The sequence below is a fragment of the Rhopalosiphum maidis genome, chromosome 1 (genome assembly GCF_003676215.2).
Source record: "Rhopalosiphum maidis isolate BTI-1 chromosome 1, ASM367621v3, whole genome shotgun sequence".
In the NCBI taxonomy this organism is placed as follows: Eukaryota; Metazoa; Arthropoda; class Insecta; order Hemiptera; family Aphididae; genus Rhopalosiphum; species Rhopalosiphum maidis.
Genome location: NC_040877.1, coordinates 54,101,280 through 54,123,185, shown reverse-complemented (window position 1 = coordinate 54,123,185; position 21,906 = coordinate 54,101,280). Strand labels below are relative to the sequence as shown.

Below are 21,906 nucleotides of genomic sequence, written 5' to 3'. Positions count from 1 at the left end.
CAATGGTGAATATTATGCATTTATATTTTATGCAGAATCATTTTGAATAAATATTCTGAATTTGAAATCTATCATCATCATAATTCATATTATTATTATTCAATTGTTCGAATTAAATAGTTACAATTATTGTACTAATATTGGACGTTTTTCGAATTGTAATACAAAAAAAAGTTATATTTATAAGAAAAACAATTCTGCGTAACATGAGTACAACATTGCAAGCAGAAGAAGAGTTTCCAGTATGGGCATTGGTACCCAAAAAAGAAACAGGAGTCACAAACTTCTTGGCCAAAAATCCGTCTTACGACGGCCGTAATGTGACAATAGCTATATTTGATTCCGGTGTTGATCCTGGAGCTCCTGGTCTTAAAGTGAGAACCCTCAGTGGGCAAAAGATAATTTGTTAAATGTTATGATGCAAATATTTCAGGTGACAAGTGAAGGAAAACCAAAAGTCATTGCTAGATATGACTGTAGTGGTGCTGGTGATGTCGATACCTCAACTGTAGTGACACTTGAAGGAAATGAAATAAAAGGACTAAGTGGACGTACACTTGTGGTAAGTACTCTATATCTCTATACTAAGTTTTTTACCTATGTTTAAAAGTTATAAATTATAACATCTGCTTTATAGATACCTAGTACTTGGAAAAATCCTACTGGAAAGTATCATATAGGTATAAAAAATGCATTTGAGTTATATACTAAAAATGTCCAAAAGCGAATTGAAGAAGAAAAAAAAGAAAAGGATTGGGACCCAATGCATAAACCATTATTATCAAAGTCAATCATGGAACAACAAAATTTCAACAATGTAATTAATGACTATTATGTGTCCCTGCTGAAATATTACTAAATGTATGGTGTTTAATTTAGGAAAATGATCCTTCTAAAGTCACACTAACAAGAAGTCAGAAATTAATAAAGGATGACCTAGATAGCACTGTAGAAGCTTTACAAAGTTTAGAAAAAAAATATAAATTCATCACCCCAGTTTATGACTGTGTGGTTTTCCACGATGGAGTACAATGGCTGTGAGTATCTTTAAACAGTAATTACATACTATATGAAAATTAACTATACTGTGTCTTGTCACATTGCACATTTTGTATACGCATTAGACTAGCAGGTTTGCTTTATCGAATTTAAAATGTGATTAGTGATTAACTCGAGGTTGGGTTGAACGTTCTACAACATATTCTGTTTTCCATAACAAAATTCCAGATTCATGTTTATTAATTAATAGAAGTTATTCAGTTGGATAGACAGCAGGCTCAAATACTAAATACAAAAATATGATTGAATATTTCCTTATATTCTATAGGTAGATATTATAAATTGTGAAAACTAGTAGTTCAATTTGTACCTAGTATGACCCTGTACTCAGAATAATTTATGCACAGATGGTAAGTTAATGATAGTATGCAATGATGTATATTAAAAGATGAGCAATTTCTTTAAAATTATCTTTTGTTTACTAAACTAAAAACTAAGTAAGTGTTGATAGAAAAGTTAATTTTTTGTTTTAATATATTTATGTGTATAGTGCATGTTTGGATACTTCAGAAACAGGAGATTTGGCTTCATGTAAACTTATGGGAGAATTTAGTGAAGATCCAGTGAATAATTTTGATTATATCACTGCTTCAGATCGAATGAGTTACTCGTTCAACGTGTATAATGATGGAGATGTATTGGAAATTGTATCTCTTGGATGTATGTATAAGATTATCTCGTTTAATATTAAACAAAAATATATATTTATATTTAATATGCATTAGCATCTCACGGCACACATGTATCAGCTATTGCTGCTGGGTGTTTTCCTGATGAACCAGACAGAAATGGAGTTGCCCCTGGTGCTCAAATTATATCCTTAACGATTGGTGATAGTCGTTTAGAGACAATGGAAACAGGAACTGCAATAGTCAGGGCAATGATTAAAGTTATGGAACTTAGAAAGAAGTTTAATATTGACGTTATAAATATGAGTTATGGAGAACACTCAAATTGGTCTCATGCTGGGTAATCTTAAATTTTCTAAATTGAAAAATAATGAAGTATTTATTGTGCATTATTATTTTTTCTCATTATTAGGAGAATTGGTGATATAATGAATGATGTAGTAGACAAGCATGCAGTCACTTGGATTGCATCTGCTGGTAATCATGGACCAGCTTTATGTACTATAGGGGCTCCTCCAGATATTTCCAAGACAACAATTATAGGTAATAACTCAATTAATTTGTATTATTTAAAATTAATCATGTTTTGCTTAAAGGAGTTGGAGCCTATGTATCGCCAGATATGATGACAACAGAATATTCTATGCTACAAAAACTCCCTGGAAATACCTATACATGGTCTTCAAGAGGACCAACAATTGACGGTGGTAGAGGAATAAGTGTATGTGCACCAGGTGGTGCAATAGCTTCTGTACCTGGATACATGCTAAGAGGAACACAGTTAATGAATGGTACAAGTATGTCTGCACCTCATGTAGCTGGAGCAACAGGTTAGTTATTCAATTATTTAAAAATATAAATTATGTAAGGTATATATTTTTTTCAGCTGTATTAATATCTGGACTTAAAGCAAAAAATATTGACACCTGTCCTTATATGATAAAAAGAGCGATGGAAAACACAGCATTGTACAATGATAGAATTGACCATTTTTCACAAGGACATGGTTTATTACAAGTATAAAATCATTAAACTATAAAAATACTTAAAATTATTTTTATTAAACAGTAGTAATTTAAAAGAAATTCCATTAAAAAAAATTATTCTTTAAAATAGTATGAACAGTTTAATATAATTTTCATAACTTAAAAAAAAATTATAATCTATTTTACACTTATTCACAAATAATTTACATTAATAGACACTTCTATTTAATGTTTTAACTTAATTTGTTGAACATATATACATTATATAAATTAAAAATAATACAAACATTATATACTGTTAATTTTAATCTTATAGGTTGAAAAAGCATTTGATTATTTAACACAATACTACATCGAACAAGAATCATATGTTAAATTTATTGTATCTTGTGGTATCCAAGGCTGTAGTCAACTAGGAAAGGGAATCCACATTAGAAATGCAATTGAAAACAAGGCAATTGACTGTAATGTAACTGTGGAACCAATCTTTTTAAATAATGGAGATGTCGGTAAGTTATTGTCATTTAATTAAAAAGTAAATATTTTGGAAACTAGATTTTAATTATTATTGATGCAGTATTGATTAAATAATTTATAATGGATTTACAAAAGATATATATACATTTATTTATATACAAGTATAAATTACCATAAAGATTATATACTTGAATGCTTAAAATATCCTTCACATTCATATTTGGTTCCTTCTATCTTGTCCCACATCACTATCCAATTAATTCCGTGAACTCTTTTACCTATATTAAACAAATTTATAAAAGTAAAAAATGTTTTTAATCACAATTCCCAAAAATAAACAATTATAATAATAGACATTTTAAGCATGGAGAAGTTATTTGAATGTAGTATTTTAATTTTTAATTGAAAATATTATTACCATCAAGATTTTTCCGTACTATATCTGCATATTCATGGCGAATGAATTTAATTCTAGCACATGTATTATTTTTTTTAATAAATACAATATTATTTGGTGTAACATGTTGACACAAGATTTTCCATATATCTTCTTCTGTTGTTTGGGCATTCATATTCCTAATATGTAATTGTTTCATCTGAAAAATACAATAAATTTTATTATATCTTTTAAAAAAACTTATTCAAATTCTCATACTAACCCTCATCAAAACAGAGTGTCGAAATACTGGTTCAGATTCTGCCCATTGAATTTTAATTGAAATTCCATTTATAAAAAATGGACTTTCTGCCATCGAGCGACGTGCTAAAGCAGCACTTCTATGATCTTTGAATATCACAAAACAAAATTCCCTATTTTTGCTAGGATCATCTGTATTATTGAAAACTCTCACTTTCTTTACTCCTTCTACACGTTTTTCAAATTCTGTTTGCAATTGTTCTTCAGATAAATCCATAGGTATGTTTCTGGCAAATAATGTTCTGTTATCAGTTGACATGCTCACTAATAAATGACCTCGGATACCAGGAAGAGTGAGCTCATTGAGTTTAGTCAGGACAGTCTCTGCTTCCATAGGGCTACTCATCATTACATAACCATATCCTCGATTTGAACCAGAGAAATGCATCATTAATCGGATTTGATGAACAGTTCCAAACTTAACAAACAAAACAGTTTTATAAATAATATAGTTTTTATAATTTATCAGAATATTGATGTGTATTACCTGTGAAAAAATAGCATAAAGAAAACCTTCCAAACATGCTTTTGGTAATGCAATATATAACTCACTACCACGTTTTGGTTCTTGTTTAGTTGTTGGCAATAATGTTTTTTGACCATTATTTTGAATGACATGTCTTTTATCGACTGCAATTAAACGCTGACCAATTTCTTCTATTTCAATCAAAGTTTTTGCTCTAGCAATAGCAGCACTAATCAAATCTTCACGTGTAGGCTATATAAATAAAATGCATTTAAATATATTCATAGAATAAAAGACAAACATACTTACAATATATTGGTCTTGAATTATTGAAGGAAATTTAAATACATTATCATTTCCATTTGAAAATGGTTCTGAAGTTTTAGATGGTGGAGTATAAGGTGATGAGATTGGTGAAAAAGATGATTGTGAATAACTTGATGTACTGGATATATATGACGATTGAGAATATGGCGATAGTGGATAACGAGGTGTAGGCTGAAAATATGAATAACAAATAATTGAATTTAAATATATTTTCATCACGAGTAAAATATATTGCTGTTATTTAGATCTACTAAATAATAATTATAGTAGTCAAATTTAGTCAAGTTAATAAGATTCATTTAATATTATCTAAAAGTAGTCGTATACAAACCGTGTAGTAATCACAGAATAAAACATTGTTTTGAGGTGTGCAATACATTTCCATTTTCATTCAGAATATAATCAATTTTCAAAAAGTAACTAAATCCTAAACATATAAGCATTATACAATTAATAGTTTGAATTATCTAGATTTTATGTATTATTCTCAATACTTTTAAAAAAAATTACATAATAAAGTACCGATTACTGACAAACACAAGACTTCAAAGGTAAAAAATATTTAAAAAAATACGCTTTCACTATTTGAAGAAAAAAAAAATTGAACATTTACAATTATTTATGATTTAACTAACAATTAATTAATTAAAATTAGTTAAATACTATATTATTTGGGATAAGTTATTCCACCGCAGCCGAAAAACATAATGCCATATTTTATAAGTAAATATTAATAGAAATACCGATATCTAAATTAAAATATCGTTATATTAAATTCAATTATTCACGATACATATTGATGTGACGCTAGCGATAGATTTTAAGTAAATACACGCAATAAGCTATTCTAAGATACCTAATACAAAATAACAGCATTATTGTTACCAAATCAGTATACATCAGAAGTTTGTCAAGACAAATTCGGAAACATTATAATTTCGAGAAGCACCTTAAAAATATCTACCCATAAATTAAAAATAAATAATGATAAATGTATAAATAATTATAAATGTTATAATTTTAGGTTGAAATGTTTACTCTGTGTTTATACTTGACGTGGATAATTGGTTATAATTATTCTACTACAAAATATAAGATTTATTTATATTTCTTGTCGATCTTACTAAGTGTTTCACGTCAGAATACAAATATACAATAATACAACATATTCAAATAACACAATCTGTCTATAATTAAATGAGTATTATTATTTATGATTATTTTTAAATAAAACGCAGGTGTAAATTGTATCAATCAATTCAACAATAGCATTAACAATAAATTACGATTTTTAAATATAATACCTACATAATTTTGAATATGTATTCATGACAATAACTACTTGTTGTCTCCCAAATAATTTATAAATACTTGTATTATAATTAACAAATTAAAATATAATAATTAAATAATATAACAAATAAATAAAATGGTAGATATTTAAAAAATATCGTTTAACCAAAAAAAAAATAAATAAAGAAATTAAATCGAATCAATTACGTAGTATTATATTAATATAGCATCAAAATGACAATACTGACTATAGTATGTCTTATCATATATTATAATCCTATTATTCAAAACAGATTGACCGTCAAAAATTTCGATTGTAAAAATAAAATGAAATCGCAATTTATGTGGCGAACAATCAACGAAACAAAAATAGAAGAACTATTAAGACTACCAATTACCCACGCGGGTGTGCTATCTTGCGTACCTAACACATAATAACAGAAATATTAAAAAAAGATTATAGACTTACTTAACGGTACAGAAAAATATCAACTATATAATAGGACGATGATCAAACCGATATTATAATATAATATCCTTTTAAATGATAGTGGTGATCGCGATGTATTAAGTAGTCCCTGTTATCTTCTTTTCGTATATCGTAAAATTAGAGTATTGCACGATTAATGTAAAATGTGCAAATAATAAGTTGTTTTGGAGACTAAAAAGAAATAGTAGACGTATTGCAAAGATGAACTTACTGGAACCGTCGACAACTTACAAGTGGACAGTGGTAAGGTAACGACTAGCGACTCGCGATTTGTAATGAATAATAACCAAACTCCGCGCGGCAGTCGGCACTCGGCATGCGCGATCCTACACTGTTTTTGTTTTCGTCGTCGTCGGTGATTGTCGGTTAGTCGGTTTTCCACGAACCGGCGACAACAACAATAATAATATAATACATTGAATATCGAAACTCATTTAATTAATACGGTTTCTAAGCCGTGTAATATTGTTGAATTTTCTGTATACAAAGGATCGACAATAATATTAATATTTTATTACAAGGTGTATAAAAGTCTTGGTCATTTTGGGGAGGGGAGAGTTGATTCAAATGTTTTTATAATAATAAAAATAAAAAAAATATTTATTGCCAATTCCTATCGAGTATATCGTAATGGTACATTGAATATGTACCCACCCCATTGACGACAACTGAGCATACTAAATTGTTTAAAATGGGTGTCTTAGTGTCTATCGTCTCTATAAACATTATAATAATTATTATTACATTTTATGGAAAACTGAACTGATTTCTAAGTTAATGATTTTACATGTTGTATTACGCTTACCGACAAATAAGTACAGTCAACAATCCAATATCAATAGTATATTAATAAATTTATTAATATCCTAATTCCTAAATATAAAATATTTTATTCGAGACCGGATTCGACGTGAATTGTTTTGAATAATATCTAAAAATAATATGTATTTGTCTACAAAACAGGTTTTTATATTGGGTATAAAAATAACATTGAATAATCTGCGTTGTTGACTCGTTTCTAGTCTTATCGAAGAAACGGTAAAAAAAATTAAACTTCCTTTGAATAGTTATTCATTTATAAGAATATATTATATACATGTGTGATCTCCGCTTATAAATTACACATCGTAGCAAATTTGAGTTTGGGTGAACCATGTTGTGTGGTTAGTTACTACTAATAATTAATATTACTAATAGAATATTAGACCGGATTTACAGATATTAAAGTTTGTACGTTAGTTTTTTAGAAAATTCAAATTTTTAAGCGAGATATGTATATGCAAAATATAACAAAATGCTTTAAACTCACTTTAAAATTGAAAATTTACTTATAAAAATACAACCACCTAAATCTGGGTAACTTGTATTAATGTTAATATGTTAAGACGAAGACACCATTATACGGGTCGCTAGCATCCTCTTACACAATGAAAATTATTATTAAATTCAATAAATTTAAACAAAAATAATTGTATTCCAATAATTTTGTGTTTGTTATTATCGCGATTTACAAATCACTGATTTTTGCGCCTAATGGATACTCGGTATATTAACTTTTCGACGACATTTGTGATTCGAGAAATGAGAAACGCTGGAAATTTCATTTATCGGTTTTCCTTAGTAAACATACTAATTAAAATAACCGTCGTTTTCGGAAAAAAAACATTTCGCATTCAGATTAATTTCTTAAAATTCAGTAAAGTAAACGTTAAGTCCCTGCGTTAAAATTGTTTATGTCAAAAATTGGGTACTCACGTGTTCACGCGTCACGTGTACATAAAAATGTCTATAAAATATTTTGACCAAGATTTTAGATTAATTTGTTGAGTGGTACTTCTTAGATTTTCTTAAATCATATCGTTTTTAATTTTATGATATCACACATGAAAACAGTTTTTATAGTTTCAAAATCCATTATTTTTGTTTTTTTAAACTTGAATACATTTTTTTGTGGTTCTGATATTCAAAAAATATAAACGACGATGCACAATCCAAAATCTCTTTCTAGTGTAAAATTTGATTTTTAACTTGGGTTACAATCCTTACCCGCGTCAAATTGTTTTTATTATATCTTGTAGGACTCTAAGACGGAACAACGTATGCGGGTGAAACGTCTTCTATAGATAGATCGATCATGGATTTGGATATGAACATTCACATATTATAGTTCTGCCTATTATTATTATTATTATTATACATTATTAGTTATTACCTACTTACGTTTGATGTTTATAATATATTTTATTAACATTTTTATCTTTATTTATATGTACCATGTACTTAAATAATTATATTAATTTATTATGATTTATTGAAATTAATTTTTACATTTATATGTCCAGTTAGTATACTTGCAACATATTATGTTATTATTAGTTGTACTATATTGTTAATATTTTTAAGTTAGGTATATCCGGTAAGTTAAATTATAGTCTATGCATAATGCATTTTAATATAGGGTTCTCGTCCGTTAAGATAAGAATAAAATAAAATATTGCGTAGCTACATATGCTTTATAGGTACGTAAGGTACGTTAATATTGTTTTCAATGGAAAACGTTAAATTGACTGTGTACCTAGTCAGTTTATTGTTGAAAACCAAAATTATTGTTAATTGTTGTAAATCATATTATTTAATAATTTGTTATCATTACAGATGCTGAAAAAAAAATAAATTTCCAAATGAGCTTATGCTTGACGAGCGACGTATCTTGGGTTAGTGTACCTAAATATCTGGAACTAATGTATATGTTACGCAGTTTTAATATAAAAGTTGATCCAAGTGGATTGCATCCAGGAGTGCATACGACTACGTAAGTGACGATATTGCATTTTAACAAACGTATTACACAGTCAGGCACGGACAAATGGGGCATTTGAGATTAGTTGTCCCATCTAGTTTTTAAAGGCTCCGCGTGAGAAAAAAAGTTGCAATACGAATTATACGATATATAATACTATATTACTATTAAAATTATTTATAGACTATAGTCATTGTTATTAATTTATTATCCATAATTTCCAGTAATAATTGGTTTTTCTTGCCAGGTTTATTCTATAGTTTTTATTAGTATTGTTTACTGTTGTAGGTATTTATATTTTTACATTATGGTGTATTGGCAGATTTCTAATTTTATAAATATTTCAATAATACAGTCGAAAATATTGAGAAATAGATTAAATACCTTTAATACCTACAAAATAATTAGTAATTAGTTCTATGAAAAAAGGCACGGTAGTAGCCGTAGTTGTGGAAATTATTTATATTGTGTAAAATAAAAACCATGGTCCAAGTCATTTACATATTTGTCTGTAAAAAAGCTGGCAAATATTGTTAACTTACTAATTATTTATCATCACATTTTACGCATGCGGTTTGCTTTGTAACACTAAAAAATATAAATAATGCCTAAGTAGCATTATAAATGATTGTATTTCTTTTTAACAGCATACGGGCTTATGACACAAAGAACTCGGCTAAAGGCCCAGTGTTTACATTTGAAGTCACTGTTGTTCGGCCATTGGTAACTGATAATTCCGGTTCTTTGTCTCACAACAACGTTGATTTCAACGCAAATTCCCTAATAAAAAGGAATTTCGTGTTGGTACCCTGTAATGTCTCATGGGCCAGTGAGTAAAAAATCTTACTTTAATAATATTACAATATTTAAATTCAAAACATATTTTAATATTTGTAGCTCTTCACATAAAACATCTTGACACCGATGTTAACGCTAATTTCTGTCTGCATAGCGTTCAATTGATGCCTCAAAAATCGTGTAAATCCCTGGAGTATTGTAAGATGTTTAACATGAAATCAAATGAGTTTCAAGCACATTTTGCCGTTGAAGTATGTATTTTAACTGTCTATTGTCATTAATTAAATATATAATATTATAAACTCACTTGGGATAATTTAGAATCTTTAATTAGTATTTTACTGATGGTGTGAGAGGGAGTAGTGTAAATAAACCACTTGTGTGTATTGAAATTTAATTAAAATATTATAATAATATGATATGTACATAACTACATAAATAGTTACAACAGTAACATAAAAGTATAATAATGACACCTGGGTTTACTGTTTGGTTATGTAATTTGTATAGCCTTTATTATAATAGATTAGTAATATTATAATTTATTATTCATTGACTACATTAATGTAAGTAAAACTTAGAATAAAATATAAAAACAATTTTTAATTTAATTAATATTTAGACTAGGTATTGTAATACTACGTAATGTATTAAAATTTTAACTATACCTTTCAAAGAAGTAAGAAATTATTGTTGAGATATATTTTATAGTTAATTCATACCTATAGAAATTTCAGGTAAAATGAAAATGATATTGTGTACTTATAAAATGTTAAAAGTAATTTCATTGTAAATTCTTCGAATGTTGTTAAGTGCTTATTGTTTAAGAACGATTTTTTCTAAATATTCGAAGAACAGATTATTTTCTTTTATTAAACAAAATTATCAATGTCCAGTTTCTTCTAAAGTAAACCTTTATTAGAAAAATTAATTAATTTGTAAAATTTTAATCATACCGAAAATCTTATGTGATCGTGCATTCGTGCGTGGCTGCTGCCCATTTCATTATAATTTTTGATAAAATGTGTTGTGAAGGAACTATACCACTATAGGTAACTTTTCTATGAAAGATTGCTACCGATTAAAAACTGATTATTATCAAAAGGTCGTATGAATATGGAGAAGATTAAAGAATATTTTGAAAAAATAAATAATACATTATATATATGTTATACTTGTAATATTATATGATACACTATACGTCTATACTATACTCAATAGGTACTCGTACAATTGTATAATTTAGTTTTTAATCCAATCTTATTTAATTCTATATATACATATTATGTATTACTATTAGTAATACTGTAATACTGATATAATACCATTCGTATAATCATTATTTTATTATTTATTATACTTATTCACTATAATATCTGCCATGTATAATTTCAAAAATTAGCTAATTACATTTTTTACCTCGGTTGGAACTAAAAATAGATTGGGAAATACGATATTGTAATATTCTTGCGTTCATAGGCAATAATATTGTACATTTGTTACCTATAACTTAATATAAATATACCTTTTACGAAAATATCTGACATAAAATTCGTGTTTCCTAATCTTTAGATTCTGAGCACAACGAAGAATAGGTAATTTGATTTTACAATAATGCTTTTTTTTATTTTTGTGTGTAAAACGTTTGTTTGTTTGTATGTTGTCACACAATAAGTAGTCGATAAAATGTTTAAATTTTCAAAATTGGAATTAGTCGAAAAATTTTTATCAACCTACTGTAATACTAAAAATAAAATAAATTACTATAATAGCTTTATGAAATATATTTAGTGATATATTGGCTAACAGACGGTTTCCGATTATAGAATCGTTTTCCGTGTACAATGATATATAATCGAATTAAAATTTAACATACCCATTGTAGTGAGCCACTCGTCATTATGTACAGCAGAACGGTACCTATTTAACTACTTGCAACTTATCTTTTTTTACGAAGCTATGGTTATACTGTATAATATCATATTTATCGTACACAGTGCGTCAGTGCCTGATTAAAAGAAATTAGAGCCAAATGCGTGAGACATACATCTAATTTTTTGAGTAATTACCGAAAGGCTGCATATTAGCATACTAGTTGCGTCCCATTAAAAGATTTAATCTGAACTGCAGCCTGAATTTGTGTATATAAACTTGTTTCTCAATTATTAGTATGTACCTCAAAAATCTCCTGCCGCAATTTATAAAAAATATTTACCACTATAGACGCAACTAATATTCACCCTATCTAAGTACTCCAAATTATCCCAAGTTTAAACCAATTTAGTCGATCTTATGTATGAAAGACGTAATAGTACAGACGATAGGCTATAATCTATAAATTAATCATTATTGCCTATTTCCTATTGGTATATTGAATATTGTTTTTGAATACCGATACAACCATGTGCGTGGTACAATGTAGGTACCATTTTAAAAAGAGGGGTCAAAATAAAAAATGTCTCATATTTAAGTTAAATAAAGGTGTAATGTTATTTCAACATATAAATATAAAATATTTGTTATTATTTATTTAATTGATATTTATATTGGTGTATTATAGTTAATTTTTTTTAACATAATTTTTATTTAGCAATATGTCACAAGTTGTACAATAAGCTTCATTGATATAATGATAAACAGTACAGGAATAATGGATTTATGAGGCCTCTCATTGGAAATACTTCGTCAGGATGCATGTATAAAATTATTTCTTATAAATTCAGTAAAAAAATAGAAAATAATAAAATAAAATATAATCAAATGTAATATTTGGTATTTGATATTGGTAATTGCACATTTTTTCATTTTATGATGACTAAGTCATTACATAATAATACCTAAATAATTTAGTTTAAATTATAACTTATAAGTTAATATTATTTTTCCAGGGGGGGAAGGAAAATGCGTTGTCATACATCTTTCCTAAACACCTACAAAAAAAAGGGTAGACAAGTGGGTATCTCTCTGCTGTATAGTGTATAGTAGAGATGGAGAGTAGGTCACTATAATGGATGCAGGGACGAATCCAGGAGGGCCTATTTTTTTATAATTCTGCAGATCTAAATTTTTAAATTATGAATTAAGTACCTATAAAATATTGTTGCCCTCCCCCCCAGATCTTTGCTCTGGATCCGTGCCTGAATGGATGTGTTAAATTTGATGGAATGACAGGTATCATTGTATACGAAAAACGATTCAACGGAGTTGATTTGTCAGTCAAGGATAATTAGTATGATATGTTATATTATTACCTATTTTTAAAATGTAATATATCGTAATTTTACGCGATTTTAGAAAAAATTAAATTTCATACGCTCATACATTTCTTTTTGTATTGAGACTAGGATTTTTTTTTACAGTTACTTGAAGGAAAACTTATGGAAAACCTTATATTGGACTTTTTAATCTTAGGTATAAATCACAAAAATTTCACGAATTTTCAACTTCAATATTCCTTTCAAATTTTCGTGATTTTGATATATTTCGTAAACATTTTTTACTTTAAATGCTTATAAAAAAAAATTGTGACCAACGATTTTTGATTTTCTTTTTACTTTGATAAGTACAACTTATAATAAATCTTGTATTACATTTTAAAGATTTTTTGGATTGCCAAATTTTTTTTAAAGGCATTTCAAAAAAAAAAACTTCGAAAAATCGAAAATTCCAATTGCCTATAAATAGCTATCGTGAATACACCTAATCGTGAATAGATAACGCAAATATAAACATTTTGTGAAAATTTCAAGTATTTACAATAATTCGTTTTTAAGTTGCAGCAAAATAAAAAAATCGATTTCGTCTAAAACTGATTATGCGTAAAAATTCTCGTTTTTCCGTTACTTTTTTAAGGTTTTCCCTAACGTTCTTGAAAACTACTGGACATTTTTACTATTGATCCTCCAAAGTATAATGAATTTTCTTTTTCAAAGAGGGGCTGAAGTCAATAATCAAAGCATTATTTCTACTCCAAAACATGATAACAGTCACAAAAATAAAACATACATTATTGTAATCTGTGATCTTGTGTGAATTTTGCATTTAATATTTATATACAAAATCATGGATATTTTTTCATCACATTTTTATCTTTAGCATAAGAAAACCTAGGGCTTGTATAGTTTTATTTAGTTTAGATCTCTAAAATACAACTGATGTTCATCCTTATATTATGGCTTTGTTAGTAATGAATATTTGAACTAATATTTTTTGTGTACTTTAACTTTTAATTTTTAACACCTATAAGTGATATATTTGGATAAAATGACTAAATTAGTAATTTTGTATAATATACAAAAACCTATATGTGGTTATTTAAAACATTGTATAATGTATTATATGTATTTATATTTAAAGTTTTTATTTTAATAGGAAAATGTGGTGTTAGAGTTTGTGATAGCAAAATATTGGTCGAGTTGTTCAAATATAAAACTATCGTACAAATTACAATTTCATGGTGTCATACCTCAAACGCAAAACATGGCGATGTACCACGGAATGGGTTTACACTCAGTAACTTTGAAGTCTGGTATAAAAAATGAAGAAATTCTACCTGCTGTTTCATTGAAACATCTTATTACCGTTCTTAAGTATGCTTATCTATTAATTAATTGTTTTATGTAATTGTATTTACAACACGGCCAGTGGTGGATTTAAGGGGGGCCGAAGGGCCTCGCCTCCCCCATTGGCATAAGTTAAATATACATATTTGTATGTATTTGTTAATTACTGAAAAATTTAAGATTTGCGTTTTGGACTATGCCCCCTCAAAATTAAATCCTGGATCCCCACTGTACACGGTTACACAATAATAATAATTGGGGTCTTAACTAATATATATAAATGTTATATTATTTACCGTACCCAAAGCTGTCAAGGTGGTTATTTTTAACAAAGTATACTTCTTATTTTGTAAAATTTAATTTTTTTTCCTCAAAATTTAAGATGTATATCATGCAGTCCCATAACAACATCTTTATTGTATTTATCTTTATTGTTGTTGTTGAATCCAAATTAAGTTTTGATTTTTGAATGATAAGTAACCTGTATTTTCAATTTTATAATTTAAAGTATTTATTTAAGAATATATTTTTAAAACGTTGAATGTTGTTAATTATCATATATCAATCAATATGTCAAATATAAATTTATCTTGAAAATATTTTAGTAGTCGTGATAACACGGAAGTACTAAAAATAAAAATTTGTTAGTTGAACCAGCATGTGGCCGTATTAAATCAACTTTAGGAAAAAATAATGACTCCCCAAAAAAACTAGATGATAAATGTCAAATGGTATTCTACTTAAAAATCACATCAGTTACTTTTAAATCAATTATCAAATTAAAATATCAAAAATTAACACAGTGGTGGGTGATGGCTGTCATTTAAAATATAGGTGTAGCGAAACATGGTAACCTTAAATAATATTATATTATATTATATTTTACCCTCAATAATATTCATTCATATAACATTACATTTGTCATTTACTGAATAGTTTATTCAATATATTAAAAAAAATAATTACTATTATATTATTAAAATATACCAAAGTAATATTCTGTATTATTCGCATATGAAAAATTACATAGAGAACCCACCCCACCCACCTTTATTATATGATAGTTGCCACTGAATAAACAATAATGAAATTCACAAATTCACAAATATCTAGTATAATGTTATGGTTGTTAAACAATTAAAATGATTAAAAATTTAATGTTTGACCCATAGTGATTGTTATAATAAATAATAACAATGTAATAATCCTGACATAATTTCCTGTTATTAGCAACAACATCTTAAAATTAAAATTGAAATTTTATATAATACTGAAAATAATTATAAATGCCCTCGTGGAACTTTAAAATAATTTTGTCGGTTTTTACTGTGTAATTTTTTACAGATTACTATATAAAATATAAATAAAAGGAATTTCAAAAAAAAAGTTTTGAAATTATTAATACTTATTATTCTTTACTAATAAAAGATTTATGATCTGTCTATAGCTATGTAATCAATGTAGTAATTAAACCGAAATAATGTTAGAAAGTTGAAATATTTTATAGAATAACTATTTATGTTTTACATTTAATACTAATAACTAATCAATTAATACACAATTTTTTAGACCAAATGAAGGAAAAATAACTGCTTTAACTTACCGTGATGTTATTCCACCAAAAAGACCAATCTATCAGTTAGTTTTATCTTATGCTTTCTCTTTGCCAAAATCTACTGAAGCATATGCAACTTGTGGATTATTTGGTGAACTTTTGTATGAGTCTGAATACGAATCACAGTTATGGATGTTGTTTGATTCAAATAAACAATATATTGCTGCTGGTGATGCTTATTCTAGTAGAGTAAGAAATTTTACCTTATATTTTTAAACAAACAATATTATTTATATGTGTCTAATCCAATATAAAATCTTTGTTGTAATTTTTTTAGCATGTGTATAAACTAGACAAAGGAGATTACACTATTAAAATGCATGTACGGCATGAACGGCGAGAGTTATTAGAAAAAATTATTGACCTGCCTATACAAGTAGTTCAAAAATTACAAAACGCAATAAACTTAGATGTCTACAGTAGTCATCATCAAGCCACATTTTTTGGAAAAAAATGTTCAACTTTTGTCATGGCTCCTAATAGTAATTTGTTCACCCTGAATATTGGATCACTTTCTAATGATAAGTATGTATATAATATTATATTATAGTATAGTTAATCAAACTATAGTTTAACTTACATTTTTTTTTTCAGAATTATATCATTGAAATTAACAGCTGGACACTGTTTGTCTGGAACTATATATTATGTCAAGGATGAAAATGGAAAGAAAGTTGTAAGTATCTATTAATTAATTTGATATTTAATATTTATATAATGGTAGATTTTAAAAGTTAAAGTTCCTCCTAACTTATTAGCTATATAAATATATAGGTATGTTGAATAAATTGTTACGAATGACTAGAATTTTTATGTTATTGTATACATTTTTTGAATTTTAAATTTAACTATAATCAGTGATGTATTTACATTAATAATAAATGATTGAAATAATAAAGTAAAAATCTATTTATTAAATAAAAGTTGTGTGTTTAGGATGTTTACGATTTCAAGTATTTCATTACGGATACATTTAAAACAAAGAATGGACTAAAACCAATTGAAGAAAATAAAACAAAGCTGGAGGAATTCAATGAAGCAATTTGTGAAACCAAATTAAATTGGTTAACAAAATTAGGTATATTTTGATATGAACAAATAAACTTGTTTACTATTATTACTATTATGTACAATTTGTATGTATTAAAAAAAATATAAAGATAACACATTCATTTATATTTTATAAATTGTTAGATTACGGGGAAGATTCTAGATGTTTATATGAAAGTTTATGCGAAGAATTTGGAGATAAAAACTCTTCCGTTCATATATCATGGATACAATGTATTGAACCGGAAGATAAAAAAAAATTCCCTAATTTTTCAATTAAAGACTTTGATGTAGAAAAAGTAAAACTTATAATTGCTGCTGCCAACCGTGTTCTTTCCATTATTGATCAAGATGACCTTCTCGTATTTTATGGAATTAAGTCTGATCAAAGACCTGAAGCTTCTAAACTTAAAATGTAATATATAAGTATATTTTTAAAATCAAATCTAAATTATTTACATATTTCAGATCTAATGACCGTTTAAAAAATAATCTGATTGAAGCATTAAGTCGCAAAGGTGCAGCATTGTGCCAATTGTATTATTATAACTACGTGAATAGCAAAAAAAAAGACGCGAATGACTTACTGGAGATTGATGATATTTGGCTTCAAGTTACTTGTTTCATTTCTCCAGATTCCGATTCTAAAGTTTGTTAAATTTTAAAACTATAATTTTTCGTTTGGTATTAAATTTTTTATTTTATTTCAGAGTTTGAATTATTTTAATATTTGGCATGGAGCAGTTCATCAAAATCATGGACGTATGATGAAAATTCTGTTGAGGATGTTGGAGGATAAATATATTAAAGAAGTTGAAAGTTGTTTATTGTGGACTGTGAAAGTTAAGTTTGCGGCTGAAGAATCCAAACATTTAGCAGCAGCTATTTCAAATGCATTAATTGTTCATTATCCAAAAACTTTCCGTCCATTTTAATTTAAGTTAATTAATTTTAATACATTACGGTTACATTCTAGAGTATACCGTATGAATATACAAAGTTTACTAAATATATTATCCACAATATTGTGTTATTAAAACACAAAAATAATCTAATTAACATTTTTCATTTTTAATAAAATTCAATCATTCTTAATTATTGTTTTTTTTTTTGCAAGTAATATTGGTTACTTTTATAGGATGTCAGCACACTGTTTGTTTTTTCTGTCTTGCTCACACATAACATGAACTAAACATACTTGCGTAATATAATTTTTTTTTGTGTTATTGAGTAACCTAAAATAAATCATTACAATAAATATAGAAAATAATATTTTGAAAATTGAAGACATTCACAGTTTGTCTTAACAGTCTCAAAACAATTGAATATATTTTTAAATTTATATTTATATTTAAAGTTGAGTATAAAGTCAAGTTATATTAATATAAAATCGATGCCAAACCCTCAAAATTGTATAAAATAATTTAACATGAATATGTTTTATCTATGTTCCATGTGGGTTTGTAAATAAGTAAATGTTGCACTAATTTATTCAACAATTTAAGAATGGAAATTTTTATTGTAAATAATATAAACTAATAAATATTGAATTGTGAGGGTTTATGAAAGATAATTGTTGCAAACTTTTTTTTATTCTTGAAACTGAAGGTTTTGAGTTGGCATAATAGTAATTATTAGTATGGTTATTCTTAAATTAATTATCTTATTTGTTATTTATCATTTTAATTTATAATTGATGAGGTGTTAGTAAAATAAATCAAATAAAAATTAGCTATTTATAACAATTTATTTTATAAATATTAAATTTGAGTAAAACAAATGATGTAGGTAGGTACATAAATCTATGATTATTATTCCCGAACAAAGCATTGAGAAACAAAATATTGTTAAAGCTTTTCAAATAAAAATTGGCTTAGTTGGAGAATACTTTTCTATTGACTAAAAGAATGTTCCACGTTCACAGATGTGTTGGGGTATAATTTATACATTTACTATATAAGGAATGAATACAATGTCAAGAGGATATTTTGTTGATTTTTGATGATTTTAATAGTGTGAAATCCAGAACTTTTTTTCTTCTATTTTTCTGGTTTCCTTGAATTTTGTTTCTGAAACGCGATGAAATATGTCAAATGAACTAATTTAGGAGACAATTTTATCAAAGTATTACTAACTTTAACCTTAAAAGGAGCAGTATCGGTTAAAAATAAAAATAAATTTTCATTTAGCCATATTAAGTTGCAGGTAATTAAGTACGTAAATTCCATTTAGTTAACATAGAATATTTATACATTGTTAAAAATCATTGAATAAATTAAAAATTACTAAAATATATACTTATTTACCAAATATATAAAAATATGTATTTATAATAGTGTGCAAAATAAATTTGGGTATTTTTCAATTAGAAATGATACATATTTTTAATCAGATTTAAAATATCTCATTCTAATAATAATATGTATTTATAATTACATCCATTATATAATAATAATATTATATTATTTTGAAAATATGATACTGTGAAAAGTTTTCGATAGAAATTAAAGATGAAAATAATTTATGTATATTACATATCGATAAACTAACAGACACAAACTATATAACTGGTAAGACCAGTGGCAGATTGGCAAGGGATGCCGGATGCAATCACATCCTGGGCCCCGTGTACACTCCGAAAAATAATTGTGCGTTCATAAATATAGGTAGGTATAGAAAAATAACATAAGAAATTGAAGTATAATACATGTTTTAAAAAGATAAGGTCTCCATAAAATCGTTTCTACCAATAGATTTTACCTCAGGCCCCTCATATACAGCGCATCCCGGACACTTAATGCCTCAGTCCGCTACTGGTTAAGACAGTAATATATTTTGCACTGTATTAAATTAAATGTGTATTAGCTGCATAGGTAACAAATTATTCATTCCGTTGTCAGTATTAATTTGATCAAAATATAATTTTGATTATGTTACATTTCAAAAGTTCAAGTTATCTAAATTCTAAAGTATCAAAGCATAATAAATTACAAACAATTTTTTAACATTATCTTTTTATATTTATTGTATATTCAAAATTTAAGCATTTTATAAATTAACATAAAATACCAACTTATAAAGTAACTTTTTCAAGAGTATCTGCATATTGAAAATCGGGGCAGTTTTCATATTCACACATATCCAATGCAACTTCACAACTTTCCTTGACGACTACCTTCTGGTCATTTAAATACTGTTTTAATATATCATAGCAGTCATCTGTAGCAATTGCACCTAATGCTTCTGCACATTCATGTCGGACCATATCATTTTGATTTTCATCTATTAATGATTCTTTTAGATATGGTACACTAAGTGGTGATTGTAATTGTCCCAAAACAAAAGCTATTTCATGTTTAAACAATGCACTTCCACAAGATAACGCTAAATACAAATATTAAAAATTCATTGTTTATATTTTTTTTAATTTAATATATTTTCAATATATTACACATATATTTAATTACCTTTAGAAAGAATAGTGATACTTTCAGATGATGCAATGTCTCGTAGTGAAAACATTGCTTTATACCTATTAAAAAGGCTTTCATTTTCATTAGTAAGTATTTTTTCGAGTTCTTCTACACTTTTTATTTCAGAAGGAGGAGCTGGATCTACAGATCCATAAATATTTTCAATGTTTGCTTCATTTTTAGGTAGTAAAAGTCGTCCTAAAGCCAATTGACAGGTTTCAGCTAGTTCTACCACAGGATCATTTTTATATTCTTCCAAAATTGGTATAACATTTTCTTTACCAATTGCTCCCAGTGCTTCAGCTTAACATAAATACAACAGATGTTTAATATACAGGTATTTTAAACTAATAATTTAGAAAAAAACAGACAGGGTACTTATAAAGAATGTAAACTACCTAATTAATACACATTTATAAACAAGAATGTCTCAATATAACTACACAAGTCAGTGTTTATAAAATAAAATGAATAATAATTTTTTTTATTAAATAATTTATTGTAATACCTGCTTCATGTCGAACCATAGGCTCTTGTTTGTCATTTTTCAGTACTTCGATTAAGTAAGGAATAGCATATTCGTCTCTCATTTGTCCTAAGCAGTACGCCAACTCATGCTTTAGCAAACATGAATCATCATTGAAACACTTAGCTATATTATCAATGGCTATATTTCCACCCAAGTTTTTAAGTGTAAATAGCGCTCTGAATCGTTCTTTCATTGGTAACTTTGTGTTAGCTAATACTGTTCCTATACGGTTGATGGATTCTTCTGAAGCGGCGACCATAATTAATGAATAAATTGAGTTATTTATTTGTATACAATTTTATGAAAGGAAATTTACTTATGGTTAAATATTCAGTAATAAATAAATATAATCTAGATATGTAATAGTTATTGGTTATAGTTATTAATAAAGTACATAAAATACGACAGGTATTAATAAAATTAATAAACTAGTAAACTCTAATAATGAATAATAATTTGAATATTGATTGAATTTAAAGAATAATGACAAATGATAATGGATAAAATCGTGTAATCAACCATGTTGACATCTTGTAAAAAAAAAAAAAAATGGAAACTCCCTTTCTTAAACATTATATTAGTTCGAAATGTTGGTAATATTCATTTATTGATTTTGTGATTTAAAATTCTCACTTTCTATAACTTTTTTAGTTTA

The 21,906-nt window shown here is 26.7% G+C and overlaps 3 protein-coding genes across 6 annotated transcripts; 1 reads left to right on the top strand and 2 right to left on the bottom strand.

Annotated features, from left to right (window-relative positions):
* The first annotated feature begins 206 nt into the window (after positions 1–206).
* On the top strand, positions 207–18,344 carry LOC113560432 (tripeptidyl-peptidase 2). The gene is made up of 21 exons (XM_026966297.1): positions 207–374; positions 434–562; positions 638–817; positions 880–1,037; positions 1,550–1,719; positions 1,785–2,028; positions 2,101–2,231; positions 2,285–2,518; positions 2,575–2,705; positions 2,991–3,183; positions 9,080–9,236; positions 9,872–10,053; positions 10,122–10,273; positions 14,394–14,611; positions 16,154–16,388; positions 16,477–16,724; positions 16,794–16,875; positions 17,136–17,277; positions 17,394–17,664; positions 17,718–17,898; positions 17,960–18,344. Exons 1-21 carry the CDS (start codon positions 207–209, stop codon positions 18,182–18,184), a joined length of 3,831 nt encoding a protein of 1,276 aa, XP_026822098.1. The 3' UTR covers positions 18,185–18,344.
* Positions 3,239–6,668, bottom strand: LOC113560433 (probable RNA-binding protein 46). 2 transcript variants are annotated; one of them, XM_026966298.1, is made up of 7 exons: positions 6,404–6,668; positions 4,973–5,068; positions 4,624–4,812; positions 4,336–4,566; positions 3,811–4,266; positions 3,570–3,747; positions 3,240–3,429 (listed from the first exon to the last, which is right to left on the bottom strand). In XM_026966298.1, the coding sequence occupies exons 2-7, from the start codon at positions 5,030–5,032 to the stop codon at positions 3,332–3,334; spliced, it is 1,212 nt and encodes a 403-aa protein (XP_026822099.1). In that variant the 5' UTR covers positions 5,033–5,068; positions 6,404–6,668; the 3' UTR covers positions 3,240–3,331. The 2 variants fall into 2 exon arrangements, with proteins under 2 accessions (XP_026822100.1, XP_026822099.1); XM_026966299.1 differs by lacking the exon at positions 6,404–6,668 and having other exon boundaries at positions 3,239–3,429.
* Positions 18,345–19,029: 685 nt separating the features above from the next.
* LOC113556604 (deoxyhypusine hydroxylase) lies at positions 19,030–21,712 on the bottom strand. 3 transcript variants are annotated; one of them, XM_026961676.1, is made up of 4 exons: positions 21,231–21,712; positions 20,717–21,025; positions 20,323–20,633; positions 19,030–19,318 (listed from the first exon to the last, which is right to left on the bottom strand). In XM_026961676.1, the coding sequence occupies exons 1-3, from the start codon at positions 21,508–21,510 to the stop codon at positions 20,323–20,325; spliced, it is 900 nt and encodes a 299-aa protein (XP_026817477.1). In that variant the 5' UTR covers positions 21,511–21,712; the 3' UTR covers positions 19,030–19,318. The 3 variants fall into 3 exon arrangements, with proteins under 3 accessions (XP_026817477.1, XP_026817467.1, XP_026817459.1); XM_026961666.1 differs by lacking the exon at positions 19,030–19,318 and adding an exon at positions 20,199–20,213; XM_026961658.1 differs by lacking the exon at positions 19,030–19,318 and having other exon boundaries at positions 20,247–20,633.
* Between the last annotated feature and the right edge of the window lie 194 nt (positions 21,713–21,906).